The following is a 13,317-nucleotide window of genomic DNA, read 5'->3' as shown; positions in this document are numbered from 1 at the left end:
TACATTGATCAACATCTCTCTTAACAAAAACCTTGATAGTTTAAGGAGACATCTGTTGTTGGGAAGATCCCTAACATGGTGGATTGTGAGCTGTTCTTCACACTGGAACCAGATTTGGCATATGTACTATATGTAAGTATCTCAGGCCTTATTTGCATATACTGTTGGAAAACATCCACCTTTTGTTCACTTACAGTAAACATATGCTGAATGACATTCATTAAGACTCATTGTAATCGCTCTTGCCACTGACTAAATATGAAGATAAACAGCCTGATCAACAGTGCCTCTGTGCCTTGCCCTTTTTCATTTGCAGACCCCTAAAAAATTTTAAATGGAGGTATGTACCCCCTTTCGAAATCTTAGACAGTCTGTGGACCACCAGAGGCTCATGAACTAAAGGTTGAAAACCACTGTTCTATGGTAACAACAACTGTTTGCAGACCTCTTAAACATAGTCTGAAGACCCACAGGAGTCCGCGGACCACATGTTGAAAACCCTACTCTACATAATACAGGAGGAGACTGTTGGGGTACACAGGAGTTGAAGAAACAAAGAAAAATGGCCAACATAGTGATTAAGTAAACAGACCATAAAAGTACAAAACAGAAACTAACTAGCCACATTCAAAAGCTCAAAGGTCAAATACTGGTATCCTGTATATCTTTCTTGTATTCCTCAGTGAAAAATGGGACAAGCAAACAATTGAAAATTTAGATTCTGTGATCAATGAAAATCACAAATACACAGCAAACGCTTTCTGGTGAGTAAGTTAAATTTTCCACATCCATATTTATCATAGTGTAATGAACAGTGTAGTCCATGTATATCCTAGAGCACAGACTTAAAGGAGTGCATTACAAACTTGCAGAATGGCTGGGACTACCTCTATACGTACTATGGGGGAGGCAGACATATACTTGAACTAAATCATGTACTAAAAGTTAATCTGTGTAAAATGAAAATATTAATGTTTGTTAACCTGCCTTGTTTTTAATAAGTTAATTTTAGCTTTACATATGTAAAATCATTTTAACTGCCACAATAGTCTATAAACACTAATCAGCCTTAAAACTGTAAGTCTTATGGACTGTAACAAAAGCAAGTAATATCTACTAATTGTTAATTATTGTTCTCTTCCCTCTCCTTTTACTTTAAGTAAGTTTGCTTTTTGTTAACTAAACACAAAAAAATAAAAAACTGACTGGAATAAACACTTTAGTTAGCCTACAAAATATCAGATAAATGTTACAGGAAGTCCACAGAATTTTAGCAACTGAAGCATTCATATTCTTGAACAGTTATAACAAGAGTTTCTACATGTGCAGCTATACCAGTGAGGTGACTCAATCAATGACATTTGTTCGGAACAGACTGCAGTCATTAAAAATATTGACAAGTAAAGGCATAATGCCTACCTGAGTGAATTCATTCCCACTCCCAAGGTCCTTGAGAGGACTCCGCGGAGCTTTTAAAATCTAAAAAGAAATATTTATAATAGTTGAGAAGATGATTTCTGCAGCTTCAACAATTGCTCTCCTACAAAAGATCAGGCATTCAGGAAAGCTAGCAAATGAGTAACATGTTCCAATACAGACCATCTCTCTCCTCTACTCTACTATGATCAGAATGCTAATCAAGCAAACATTTTGCTGCTGCTTCCTGATATCTACAACTTCACCTACCACAAATGACAGTTTCCAAAAAGCAAGACAGTACAGAACTCCATCTGAGAAAAGTAGTGTGCAGGATGGAGACATTAGAAAATGGATGAGACAGTAAGGTTAATTTGGTATTACACACTGGTGCAGAAGATAAGATTTTTTTAAAGAGATGTTAATGACCAAAGGAAGATGAGAGTGCAGCAACTCTTAAAACCTCTTAAGAATTTTTAAAGCAATCATACAAGATGTACATCTCAGGCAGAGCTCATTCTGAATTTCTGAGCATATGTTTCATTTCACTGTTTTAAGCACTTCCAATTCTTCTATTAGACAATAAGGTACATAAGGCTGTCCCTTTCAATAATGAGTTCTTTCACTTTTGTCAGAAAGATACTAGATGAGCCCATGTAGGTTTTTTCTTAAATTATAAATCTTTCCACAGAAACCGTGTCAAACTGTGTGACGTCACTTGTTAATAGCAATGCTTCCATCCTCTTCCACGATGCAACATATGGACCATTAAACAGTTGTCTACCAGTATATCCACCGAACGGCTATTTCAATATGCTGTGGAGAACACTGAGGACATATCTACACTACAAAATTAAGTCAACATACAGCCACTACAATAATTAATTTGATTTTTAATGTCCACACTATGCTCCTTTGTCAGCAGTGTGCGTCCTCATCAGGAGCACTTCCACAGATTTAACTGACAGTGTGGGGCCACTGACAGCCTGAGCCCCACCACCTGGGCTCAGACTCTCCCTCCACCCTCCCCAAATTCCTCACCGGGAGACAGATAAAGCTCAGGCTGTCCTTCCCCACACACACAAATCCCTCACCAAGAAGTAGCAGCAGGGGTCCAACTCTCCTTCCCCTCTTACCCCTCCTCAATCCCTCATTGGGAGGCCACCCCGGCTCAGGCTCTCCTCCCCCCCTCCCCTCAAATCATCACTGGAAAGCGGAGGTGAGGTTCCGGCTCTCCTCCCCACCACCCCCAATTCCTCACTGGGAGGGCAGCAGTGGGCTCTGGCTGTCAGCCCCTGGTGGCAAAGGGCGATGTAAGCAGCACAGTGCTTACACCAGGGATCAGCAACCTTTGGCATGTAGCCCCTCAGAGAAATCCGCTGACTGGCCGAGAGGGTTTGTTTACCTGCAGGGTCTGCAAGTTCGGCCTATCGCAGCTCCCACTGGCTGCGGTTCGTCATTCCAGGTTAATGGGAGCTGCAGGAACCGGTGTGGGCCGTGGGATGGGCTAGCCACTGCTTCCCGCAGCCCCTATTGGCCTGGAACAGCAAACCACGGCCAATGGGAGCTGCGATCAGCCAAACCTGTGGATACTGCAGGTAAACAAACTGTCCCGGCCCGACAGCGGATTTCCCTGATGGGCCGCGTGCCAAAGGTTGCCAATCCCTGGTCTACACGGGCACTGCATTGACTTAATTACATCAACTTAAGCACTCCACTTTCACAGAAGTGGAGTTATTAAATTGATGTAGTGTGCGACTTACATTGGCAGGAATGACATCTTAAAGTAGATGCTTACTGAGTAAGTGGCCACACTGCACTATAAAAGCAACTAGAATGACCACCAGAAAGAGATGTGGAGGCAAACCCAGCTGACTCACTCTTTTTTGACTCTGAAGATTTTCCGTATGCTAGGGAGAAAAACAGGCTCATCTATACCAGCTTCCAATACTGATAAAACTTATTCAAAGTCACACTCACCGAGGAACGCCTTTGCCTTCTGATGCGTTCTGTATGATCACTGAGAAAAGAAAATCTGTTAGTGTGTAAACCCACACAAGGGATGTCATTCTTCAATGACACTATCTTTAACAAGTTTCTAAAATGGGCAGGATTTCATTATTTTTATGTTTAGAAAATAATTCAATCCAAGCCCTCTTGGCAGAGCTGATCCCAATACTACAGAGCAGAAAAGAAGTTCTGGAAAATATAGTGCTGTTCCCCCCACCCCTCTCTCTCTTTTTTTTTTTTTTTCTGATGACACCTTTACCTGTAAAGGGTTAATCCCTCCTTTACCTGTAAAGGGTTAAGAAGCTCAAATAACCTGATTGGCACCTGACCAAAAGAAACAATAAGGGGAGAGGATACTTTAAAATCTGTGGGGGAAGGTTTTTGTTTTGTGTTCCTTTGTGTTCTCCGGGTCAGCGAGGAACCAGGGCAGGGAAAATACATCTCCCTAAGCCATATCTGAACTAAGCAGCTAATATTACAGAAATAGTAAGTAAGGAAATGCATTAGCTCAGGGGTTGGCAACCTGTGGCACGCGAGCTGATTTTGCCTGGCACGTGGCTGCCAGCCAGGGTCCCGACCGCCGGCCCCGCTCAGCCTGCTGCTGGCTGAGTGAATGGAACCCCAGGCCGGCAGGAGGCTGAGCAGGCCAGGCGGCCAGGATCCCAGACCGGCGACAGGTGCACCCCCCGGCTCTCCCCTCACCGTGCTTGGGTTCTGTAGCTCCCAGGAGTGTGAGCCGCCAGGGAAACGAGGCCCTGAGCCTGCTGCGGGAGGGGCGGCGGCTCACGCTCCCAGGAGCCGCAAAGCCCGAGTGCGGCAAGGGGGGAACCAAGGGGGCGCACGGGACCGCCGCCCGCATGCATCCGCTGCAGGAGCCCCCTGGGGGGCAGCACCGGGCCGCAGACCAGGCAGGCGCACCCCCTGGCTCCCCACTCACTGCGCTTGGGTTCTGCAGCTCCCGGAAGTGTAAGCCGCCGCTGTCCCTCCCGCAGCTCCCCCACTCCCACTGCCTCAGCACTCTGTTTTGCCTCCACATGGAGCCAGCGTCTGACCGGTATGGGCATGGTAAGGGGAGTCCCGGGGAGCAGTCAGGGAGCAGGGGAAGGGTTGGATGGGTCGGGAGTTCTGGGGGTCCTGTCAGGGGGCGGGGAGTGGTTGGATGGGGCATGGGAGTCCCGGGGGTCTGTCTGGGGACGGGGCTGTGGATAAGGATTGGGGCAGTCAGGGGACAGGTAGGGGGTAAGGTCCTAGGGGGGCAGTTAGGGTGGGGTAGGGGGGTCTTAGGAGGGGGCAGTCAAGGGACAAGGAGCAGGGAGGCTTAGGTAGGGGCTGGTGTTCTGGGGGGCAGTTAGGGGCAGGGGTCCCAGGAGGGGGCAGTCAGGGGACAAGGAGCAGGGTGGGGTTCGGGGTTCTGATGGAGGCAGTCGGGTTGGGAAGTGGGAGGGAGTGGATGGTGCGGGGCTAGGGCAGGGCTCTCCCCTCTTTTTTGATTGTTGAAATATGGTAACCCTAGGCGAGGGGAGATCTGGGGGATGCATGGGGGCTGGCGCCCGCATACATCCACTGCAGGAGCCCCCGGGGGGGTGCCGGGCCGCAGCCTGGGCAGGAGGGGCAGGAGGGCACAGCTGCTCCCCGCTAGCAGCGCCACCACCTTTGCAGGGCTGCTGCCCCCCTGCACTATGCTGGCTCCTCCATGGCTGGGGCTCGCTGCTGCCGCAAGCAGGACGCTCTGGCTCTCCGGTGCCTCCGGAAGGTGGCTCCTCCCTGCTGAGCTGCTGCAGCGGCCCAAGCCCGGCAAAACCAGTGCGTGGACTCGGGGCAGGGGCCACCAGGGTGGGGTGGGAAGGGCTCGACGAGGGGGCTGTGCACCTTCCATCGGAGTTCAGGGGGCGGGGAGGGGGGAACCTGGTCTGGGAGCAGCCCCTGGGCATGGCTGTCCCCTGGGGTCTATAAAGGCTCATTGGGATTTGCCCCTCAATGAACTGATGTGCGGGGGAGTGGGGGTGAGGGGGAAGGAAGGTGGAAGTTTCGCCTAGGTTGCAAAATATCCTTGCACCGGCCCTGCCCCAGGGGTGGGGGTGCACCCCAGGTTAAGAACCACTGCACTAAACTGATAAGCTCTGCATTTTAATTTAATTTTAAATGAAGCTTCTTAAACATTTTAAAAAACTTGTTTAGTTTACATACAACGATAGTTTATAGACTTATAGAGCGAAACCTTCTAAAAACATTAAAATGTATTACCGGCACGCGAAACCTTAAATGAGAGTGAATAAATGAAGACTCGGCTCACCACTTCTGAAAGGTTGCCGACCCCTGTGTTAGATTATATTTGTTTTAGCTTGTGAATTTTCCCTGTGCTAAGAGGGAGGTTTACCCCTGTTTTTGTAACTTTAAAGTTTTGCCTAGAGGGGAAATCCTCTGTGTTTTGAATCTGATTATCCTGTAAATTACCTTCCATCCTGATTTTATAGAAGTGCTTCTTTTACTTTTTCTTTATAATGAAGTTGTGTTTTTTAAGAATCTGTTTGGGTTTTTAGTGTCCTAAAAAACCAAGGGTCTGGTCTGTACTCACCTTGGTCACTCTCAAGCCTTCCCAGGAAAGGGGGTGAAGGGGCTTGGGGGGATATTTTGGGGAAACAGGAACTCCAAGTGGTTCTTTTCCTGAATCTTTGTCTAACTCACTTGGTGGTGGCAGCAGTACTTATCCAAGGATAAGGAAGGATTTGTGCCTTGGGGAAGTTTTTAACCTAAGCTGGTAGAAATAAGCTTAGGGGGGTCTTTCATGCAGGTCTCCACATCTGTACCCCAGAGTTCAGAGTGGGGAGGGAACCCTAACACATCTCAAAAACCTACCGCTATGAAATATTTGTAGAACTTCCCCTTATTGTACCAACAAAGCTCCCTCTGTCCTTTGGGTTTAATGGAGATGTTAGTGACTCTGGGGACAGCTGCTGTGTGTAGAGCCAAGGACAGGAAATAATTCATCTTTATCCACTAAAACAAAACAATGTATGGAACCTTAAAATTCTCAGCTGGAAGCTTCCACTTACTTTTCCTCATTTGATTCTGAATAAATCCTGTCCATTTCTGAAGGGCGTGCTTTTCCTGTAACAAACAAACAACATTAAAATCCAAAAAACTGCTAAGAGTCAAGCAATAGGGAAATCACATTAAGCCTCGGCCCGCGCCACTTCCCTGGTCCCCATTGGCCTGAAGCGGTGAACCGTGGCCAGTGGGAGCCACAATCAAACAAACAGGCCCGGCCGCCAGGGGCTTTCCCTGAACAAGCAGCATACCGGCTTTGAGAACCACTGCTCTAAAATCAACATGCTTAGCTGGATTTCTTTGAAGTTTGGCATGCCTCAGGAGGTGCAGGGCAGGGATAGGGATTCAAAAAGTTGGAGTCCTTTAAGCCAGGAGTTACAGAAAAGTTGAAAAGTTTCTAGGATTTTTTTGTTTTGCCAGAGCTATAGGTCAAACTATTGATGCAATGTGGATCAAAATGGTCCCATCTGTCAAGTTTTGCCCAAGGTATTGTATGGCATTCACTAAATCTTTGGGGGACCCAAGTTGAGAGTGGTATTTAAGAAAATGTACATTTTTACACTGTGCATGTGCCAATACTAAAAAAACAGCTAAGAGTTCAATTCCTTGCATTATAAATGCTTAAAACTTGACTTCTGTAAGTGCTCTAGAATCCAAATTGTAACTCTGATTGCTTTGAAATTTGGTGTGCCTCCAGGGAGGACAGGGTAGTGTTAGTGATCCAAATTTGGGGTCATTTGACCCAGAAGTTCCTGAATTAAAGCCCCCATTACCAAATGATTTTCTTTTGCTGCCTTGTACTGTTAAAACTGAGAGGTACTAATAAAAACCTAAGAGCTACCATACCAAGTCAGACCAATGGTCCATCTAGCCCAGTATACAGTCTCCAACAGTGGCTAATACCAGAGTTTCAGGGGAAATGTACAGAACAGGGCAATTTTGGGGAGATCCACCCCACCTTCCTCTCTTGACTTCTGGCAGTCAGAGGTTAGGGTCACTCCAGGCAAGGGGCTACATCCCTGACCATCTTGGCTAATAGCCATTTATGCACCTATCCTTCAGGAACTTGTCTAGTTTTTTTTTCCCCCACCCAGTTATATTTTTGGCCATCACAACATCCCATAGCACTAAGTTCCACAGGTTAATTGTGCTTTGTGTGAAAAAGTATTTCCTCTTGCTTGTAGTAAACCTACCTCCTGTTAATTTCATCAAGGGACCTCTGGTTTTTGTATTGTGAGAAAGGGTAAATAACATTTCTCTGTTCACTTTTTCCACACCATTCATGATTTTATAGACCTCTATCATATATCCCCTCAATTATCCCTTTTCTAAGCTGAACAGCCCTAATTTTTTTCAGTCTCTCCTTGTATGGAAGCCATTCCATACCCCTGATCATCTTTGTTGCTCTTCTCTGAACATTTTCCAGTCCCACATCCTTTTTGAGATGAGGTGACCAGAACTCGACACAGTATTCAAGGTGTGGGCATACCGTGGATTTATAGAGTGGCATTGTACTTTGTCTTATTTTCTATATCTTTCCTAATAGTTCCTAACATTCTATTAAACTTTTTGACCACTGATGCACATTGAGCTGAAGTTTTCAGACAACTATCCACCATGATTCCAAGATGTCCTTCTTTTGTGGAAACAGCTAATTTAGACCCCGTCATTATATTTGTGTAATTGGAATTATTTTTTCCAATGACTGGATGAATGACAGACCTCTTAATGGCTGTGAGCCCACCCTTCAATTAACAGAACTAAGGAAAAGTAAATCATAAGTTCCCAACTAAAAGAAAAGGAGTTTGGGACTGAGCAGCTGGAGGTTGTTGCAATTTGTGAATCACAGGTGGCAGTTTCATTTTGGGGGAGGAAATTAGACATATGAATGCTTCTTGGGACAGAAAGGGAAAGATATTAGGGGGCAAAGGAGTGGGGGAATAACAGGTTGGGGTTTGGAGCTTCAGCAAGGAGAGGGGGATAAATAGGGATGAACACTAGGGAAGGCGAGAGAGGCTGCCGGCTAAGATGAGGGAGGTATAGCACCCCAGCTCTTCCAGTGCACCCCAATACGCTGCACCCCACAGCTTTGCCAGTATACTCCAACCACCCTGCTCCCCCAGATGCCAGTGGAGCCCCACCAGCCTACAACCCAACTCTCCTGCACTCCAGCTCTGCCAGTGCCCGCCAACCTCCTGCATTATCAATTCACCCCAGTCCCCTGCACCTCAAAGCTCTGCCAGTGCACCCTAAGCTTCCTGCATCCCACAGCCCTGTCAGCACATCCCAACACAGGATGAAAGTTATTAATACGTGTTGGAAGTATATTGATTGGGTCCATGGCTGACTGCATATGTGTACTGTATGGCATAGAAATATTACAAGCTCTGATATCTCAGTGTTTCTCTGATATGGGGTACATCTATTGGACAGAGGTCAGAGAATCTCTCTCTCAAACATAAAACTGGCCTGGCTCAAGAGGTGTGCCAAAGCTGGACTGGTGGGGCACAGGTGATGCATGTTTGGGGTGAGAGGGCAGCTGGCTTAGTATGCTAATTGCAGGATATGATATGTTCAACTACTTAAATAACTACTAACTCCTATCAACAACATAGTTTATCACATTTAAAGAAGTAGGAAATTCAGTGGCGAAAAACTATGTTAACATGGGGTTAAGGTTGCTTTGCAGTAGGTCATCCCTTTGCAGAATGCTGACTTGAGCACACCTCAAACATCTGCAAGCCAGGAAATGTTAAGTTAAGGTTGCCTATGCAACCTTAATTCTTCCCTCTTTCATCTACTCCTGTTAACACACAAACTTTTAGTCTGCCAACACCACAGTTGCAGAAACATACAAGCTCTTCACCTCCTTTTACAACCCATTCTCTCTCATCCACAGGATTCCATATAACACTATTAAAGGACAAAAGGGGGTGGTTTCCCCCCATCACCTTCCCTTTACCCTCCTTGTGAATATTGAGGCATTGTTCAAATTCACACTGGCCCTTGGCAGTATAAGATTCAACAGGTGCCAGATCCTGGCCTACACTCAAACACTTAGCCAACTCCCTAGAAAGAATACCACATGTGTAGAATTTAAGAACCACTTTATGGCCTTTTACAACTCCTTTACCTGAAGGTACATCTACATTTGAGCTGAGAGCTGTGATTCCCAGCTGGCTTAGATATACCCATGCTAGCTCTGCTGGAGTTAGCACGCTAAAAATAACATTGTAGCCAAGGAAGCATGGCCAATGGTTCAAGCTAACATCCCGATAACGTACTCAGAGAGTCCAGGTGGGCTTGTACTGGGAGCTCCCACTCATGCTACCCCAACTATACTGCTATTTTTAGCTATCATTAAAAGCATTAGAATTCTCTCCTATTCCACCTCACTGCTGAAAATATCCTTTGTAATAAAGACTCTATGCCTTGCTACTGACATTCTGCTGCTACACAATTCTGCTTAGAAAGAACGCATACCAACAAAAGTTTCTAGTGTAGATGTGGCCTAAGAAAGGGGAGGAACAAAATATTGGCACAAAATAGCTGTAAAAAACAACTCTCTGTGCTTAAGAACCTTAGCATGCAAATAGCCCCAACACTTGCTAATGGGACAGGCTGCACTGGGGACCCCGCAAACTGCTGCTGCTTGGCTGAGAGCAGGTTTCGATCAGTGGTGATGCCGTGTTCGCAATGGAAAAGAAGCAAGAAGCGTTTTAAGAACCGAACCCGCTTCGCATGTGCGGACAGCTGCACCGCACAGACCTGCACGTGCGGGACCCCGAGGTCTCGGCTTCCCCCTCACTCCCGCTCCCAACGCCTCTTGCAAGACTGAGCCGGTTCGATGGGACAGTTACCGTCACCTCACGACACGCAGAGGAGCGGGAGGCGATCCGCCCTCAGCCCCAGGCCGGGAGAGGGGCCCATCGGGAGCCAGGGAGCGAGCGCCCCCCCCCACGCCGGGTCACAGACCCTCCCGCCCTACACAGAGCGGCGGCGCGGCGGTGTCCGAGCGGGTCCCCCGCGGGGGTCGGGGAGCTCTCGTGTGACCCGCCCTTCCTGCACGTCCCCGGGCCGGGCCCGCGCCCTCCAGTCCCACCTCTCTCCGCGCCGCCCCGCTCAGGGGCCGCCGCCATTAAGGACTCCTCACCCGCCGCGGCTCCGCTCCAAATCCAGCCCTCAAGGCACCAACGCCTCCGGGCCGCCGCTTACTCCCGCTGCGCCCATTAGGCTCGGCCGGGGCCGCCGCTTCACTATTCAAACCTAACCGCCTGTTCTTGCGCATGCGCCCTGGGCTCCCGGAAAACCGAACTCCGAAAGTACAATATGGTGGCCCCTACACCCTCTGCCGTACAACATGGCGGCCACCGAATTTCCGTACAACATGGCAGCCTCCGCTTAGTCAGCTCTACATACTGCATTGCAATGCTTCATCCTAAACTATCTCAGGGCTCCCCTCCCGGGCAAAAAGCGCGGCGGGGAGGATTGTTCGTCGTGGTGGGAACCTCTGTATGTGTATGTTGTACAGGGATCCCCAAAACGAACTAAGCCTGGCTAGAGTCCTTTCTTATAGACTACGGGAGACTAGAGTTTTCTGTGACGAGGTGGCCGAGTGGTTAAGGCGATGGACTGCTAATCCATTGTGCTCTGCACGCGTGGGTTCGAATCCCATCCTCGTCGGAAAGTGTTTTTTCGTTCTGTTTAATTAATAAATGAACTGGTTGGATTTACATTATTGCTGGCGGGCAGGGGCGCTTGATTATTTAGCAGGGAACCTAACATACCCGCCAGGTTCACTGATCGCAACCACAATCTCCTATCAGGGCGCTGGGTGACTATAGTGATTGGAAAAAAACAGGAGTACTTGTGGCACCTTAAAGACTGACAAATTTATTTAAGCATGAGCTTTCGTGAGCTACAGCTCACTTCTTCGGATGCATAGAATGGAACACACAGACAGGGGATATTTATACATACAGAGCAGGGGCGGCTCTAGGCACCAGCAAACCAAGCTGCTGCCTAGGGCGGCCAAATCTAGGGGGCGGCAGGCTGGGCCGGTGGACCTGCCGCAGGCATGACTGCGGGAGGTCCACCGGAGCCGCGGACGACCGGACCTGCCGCAGGCATGACTGCGGAGGGGGCGCTCGTCCCGCGGCTCGGCTGGACCTCCCGCAGGCATGACTGCGGCAGCTCAAGCGGAGCCGCGAACCGTCCGCAGCCGTGCCTGCGGCAGGTCCGCTCGTCCCGGGGCTCCGGTGGACCTGCCGTGGGAGCTCAACCGGAGCCGCGGGAAGAGGGGACCCGCCGCGGGACGGAGGAAGGGCGGCGCAGCACACCGCGCTGCCTGGGGCAGCCTATTTTCTAGAGCCGCCCCTGATACAGAGAACATGAAAAGGTGGAAGTATGCATACCAACAGGCAGAGTCTAATCAATTGAGATGAGCTATCCTTAGCAGGAGGAAAAAACTTTTTGAAGTGATAATTAAGATGGCCCATAGAAGGTGTGAGGAGAACTTAACATAGGGAAATAGATTCAATTGGTGTAATGACCCAACCATTCCCAGTCTTTGTTTAGGCCACAGTTAATTGTATCTAGTTTGCATATTAATTCAAGTTCAGCAGTTTCTCTTTGGAGTCTGTTTTTGAAGTTTTTTTGTTGCAAAATTGCCACCTTCAAGTCTGTCACTGAGTGGTTAGAGAGGTTGAAGTGTTCTCCCACTGGTTTTTTAATGTTATGATTCCTGATGTCAGATTTGTGTCCATTTATTCTTTTGCGTAGAGACTGTCCGGTTTGGCCAATGTACATGGCAGAGGGGCATTGCTGGCACATGATGGCATATATCACGTTGGTAGATGTGCAGGTGTACGAGCCCCTGATGGCGTGTCTGATGTGATTAGGTCCTCTGATGGTGTCACTTGAATGGATATGTGGACAGAGCTGGCATCGGGCTTTGTTGCAAGGATAGGTTCCTGGGTTAGTGTTTATGTTGTATGGTGTGCGGTTGCTGGTGAGTATTTGCTTCAGGTTGGGAGGCTGTCTATAAGCGAGGACTGGCTTGTCTCCCAAGATCTGTGAGAGTGAGGGATCATCTCTAAGGATAGGTTGTAAATCTTTGATGATGCGCTGGAGAGGTTTTAGTTGGGGGCTGTAGGTGATGGCTAGTGGTGTTCTGTTATTTTCTTTTTTAGGCCTGTCCTGTAGTAGGTGGCTTCTGGGTACTCTTCTGGCTCTGTCACTCTGTTTTTTCACTTCAGCAGGTGGGTATTGTAGGTTTAAGAATGCTTGATAGAGATCTTATAGGTGTTTATCTCTGTCTGAGGGATTGGAGCAAATACGGTTGTATCTTAGAGCTTGGCTGTAGACAATGGATCGTGCGGTGTGTCCGGGATGGAAGCTGGAGGCATGTAAGTAAGTATAGCGGTCAGTGGGTTTCCGGTATAGGGTGGTATTTATGTGACCATCATTTATTAGCACAGTAGTGTCTAGGAAATTAGAGTTTGATTTAAAGATATTTACTTTGTAGATTTTTGACATGTGACATTGACAATGTTTGTTTTAATGGGTGTAAAGCTTTAACTTTTGATTCTCAACATCAACTGTCATTAAATAATTATTGACTGACCCCATTATGTTACACCTCTCATAATTTCCTGCAGCTGTGAAAACTTAAACTGATAAAAAATTGAAGAAAAAAAAGCTTAAAAATAAACATAGATATTATCCATAAAAATTATATTTAAAAATTTGAATTCTGCCAAGCCTAGTTATAGTGGATGGACATCTGTGCTTCCTTATAGTAGAAAGTAACAGCTGAACTTTCATGAATATTTCCTGCATCCA

The 13,317-nt window shown here is 47.5% G+C and overlaps 1 protein-coding gene and 1 non-coding gene across 3 annotated transcripts in view; one reads left to right on the top strand and one right to left on the bottom strand.

Annotated features, from left to right (window-relative positions):
- Window positions 1–10,776, bottom strand: part of KNL1 (kinetochore scaffold 1) — a 46,717-nt gene extending 35,941 nt beyond the window's left edge. The window contains exons 1-4 of one of the 2 annotated variants that reach the window (XM_039537651.1): window positions 10,628–10,776; window positions 6,480–6,534; window positions 3,397–3,436; window positions 1,420–1,479 (exon numbers count right to left, since the gene is read on the bottom strand). In XM_039537651.1, coding sequence (XP_039393585.1) covers window positions 1,420–1,479; window positions 3,397–3,436; window positions 6,480–6,514 — 135 coding nt within the window. In that variant the 5' untranslated portion in view covers window positions 6,515–6,534; window positions 10,628–10,776. Of the gene's footprint in view, window positions 1–1,419; window positions 1,480–3,396; window positions 3,437–6,479; window positions 6,535–10,576 lie in introns of both variants that reach the window. The other variant, XM_039537650.1, reaches the window with a different exon arrangement.
- Window positions 10,777–11,075: 299 nt separating this feature from the next.
- TRNAS-GCU lies at window positions 11,076–11,157 on the top strand. Its single transcript has one exon. It is a non-coding gene; the product is annotated as a tRNA-Ser (tRNA).
- The last annotated feature ends 2,160 nt before the right edge of the window (window positions 11,158–13,317 follow it).

The sequence above is a fragment of the Mauremys reevesii genome, linkage group 4 (assembly GCF_016161935.1).
Source record: "Mauremys reevesii isolate NIE-2019 linkage group 4, ASM1616193v1, whole genome shotgun sequence".
NCBI classification, from domain to species: domain Eukaryota; kingdom Metazoa; phylum Chordata; order Testudines; family Geoemydidae; genus Mauremys; species Mauremys reevesii.
The sequence above is the reverse complement of the archived record's forward strand: the minus strand, read 5'-3'. Positions and strand labels throughout refer to the sequence as shown.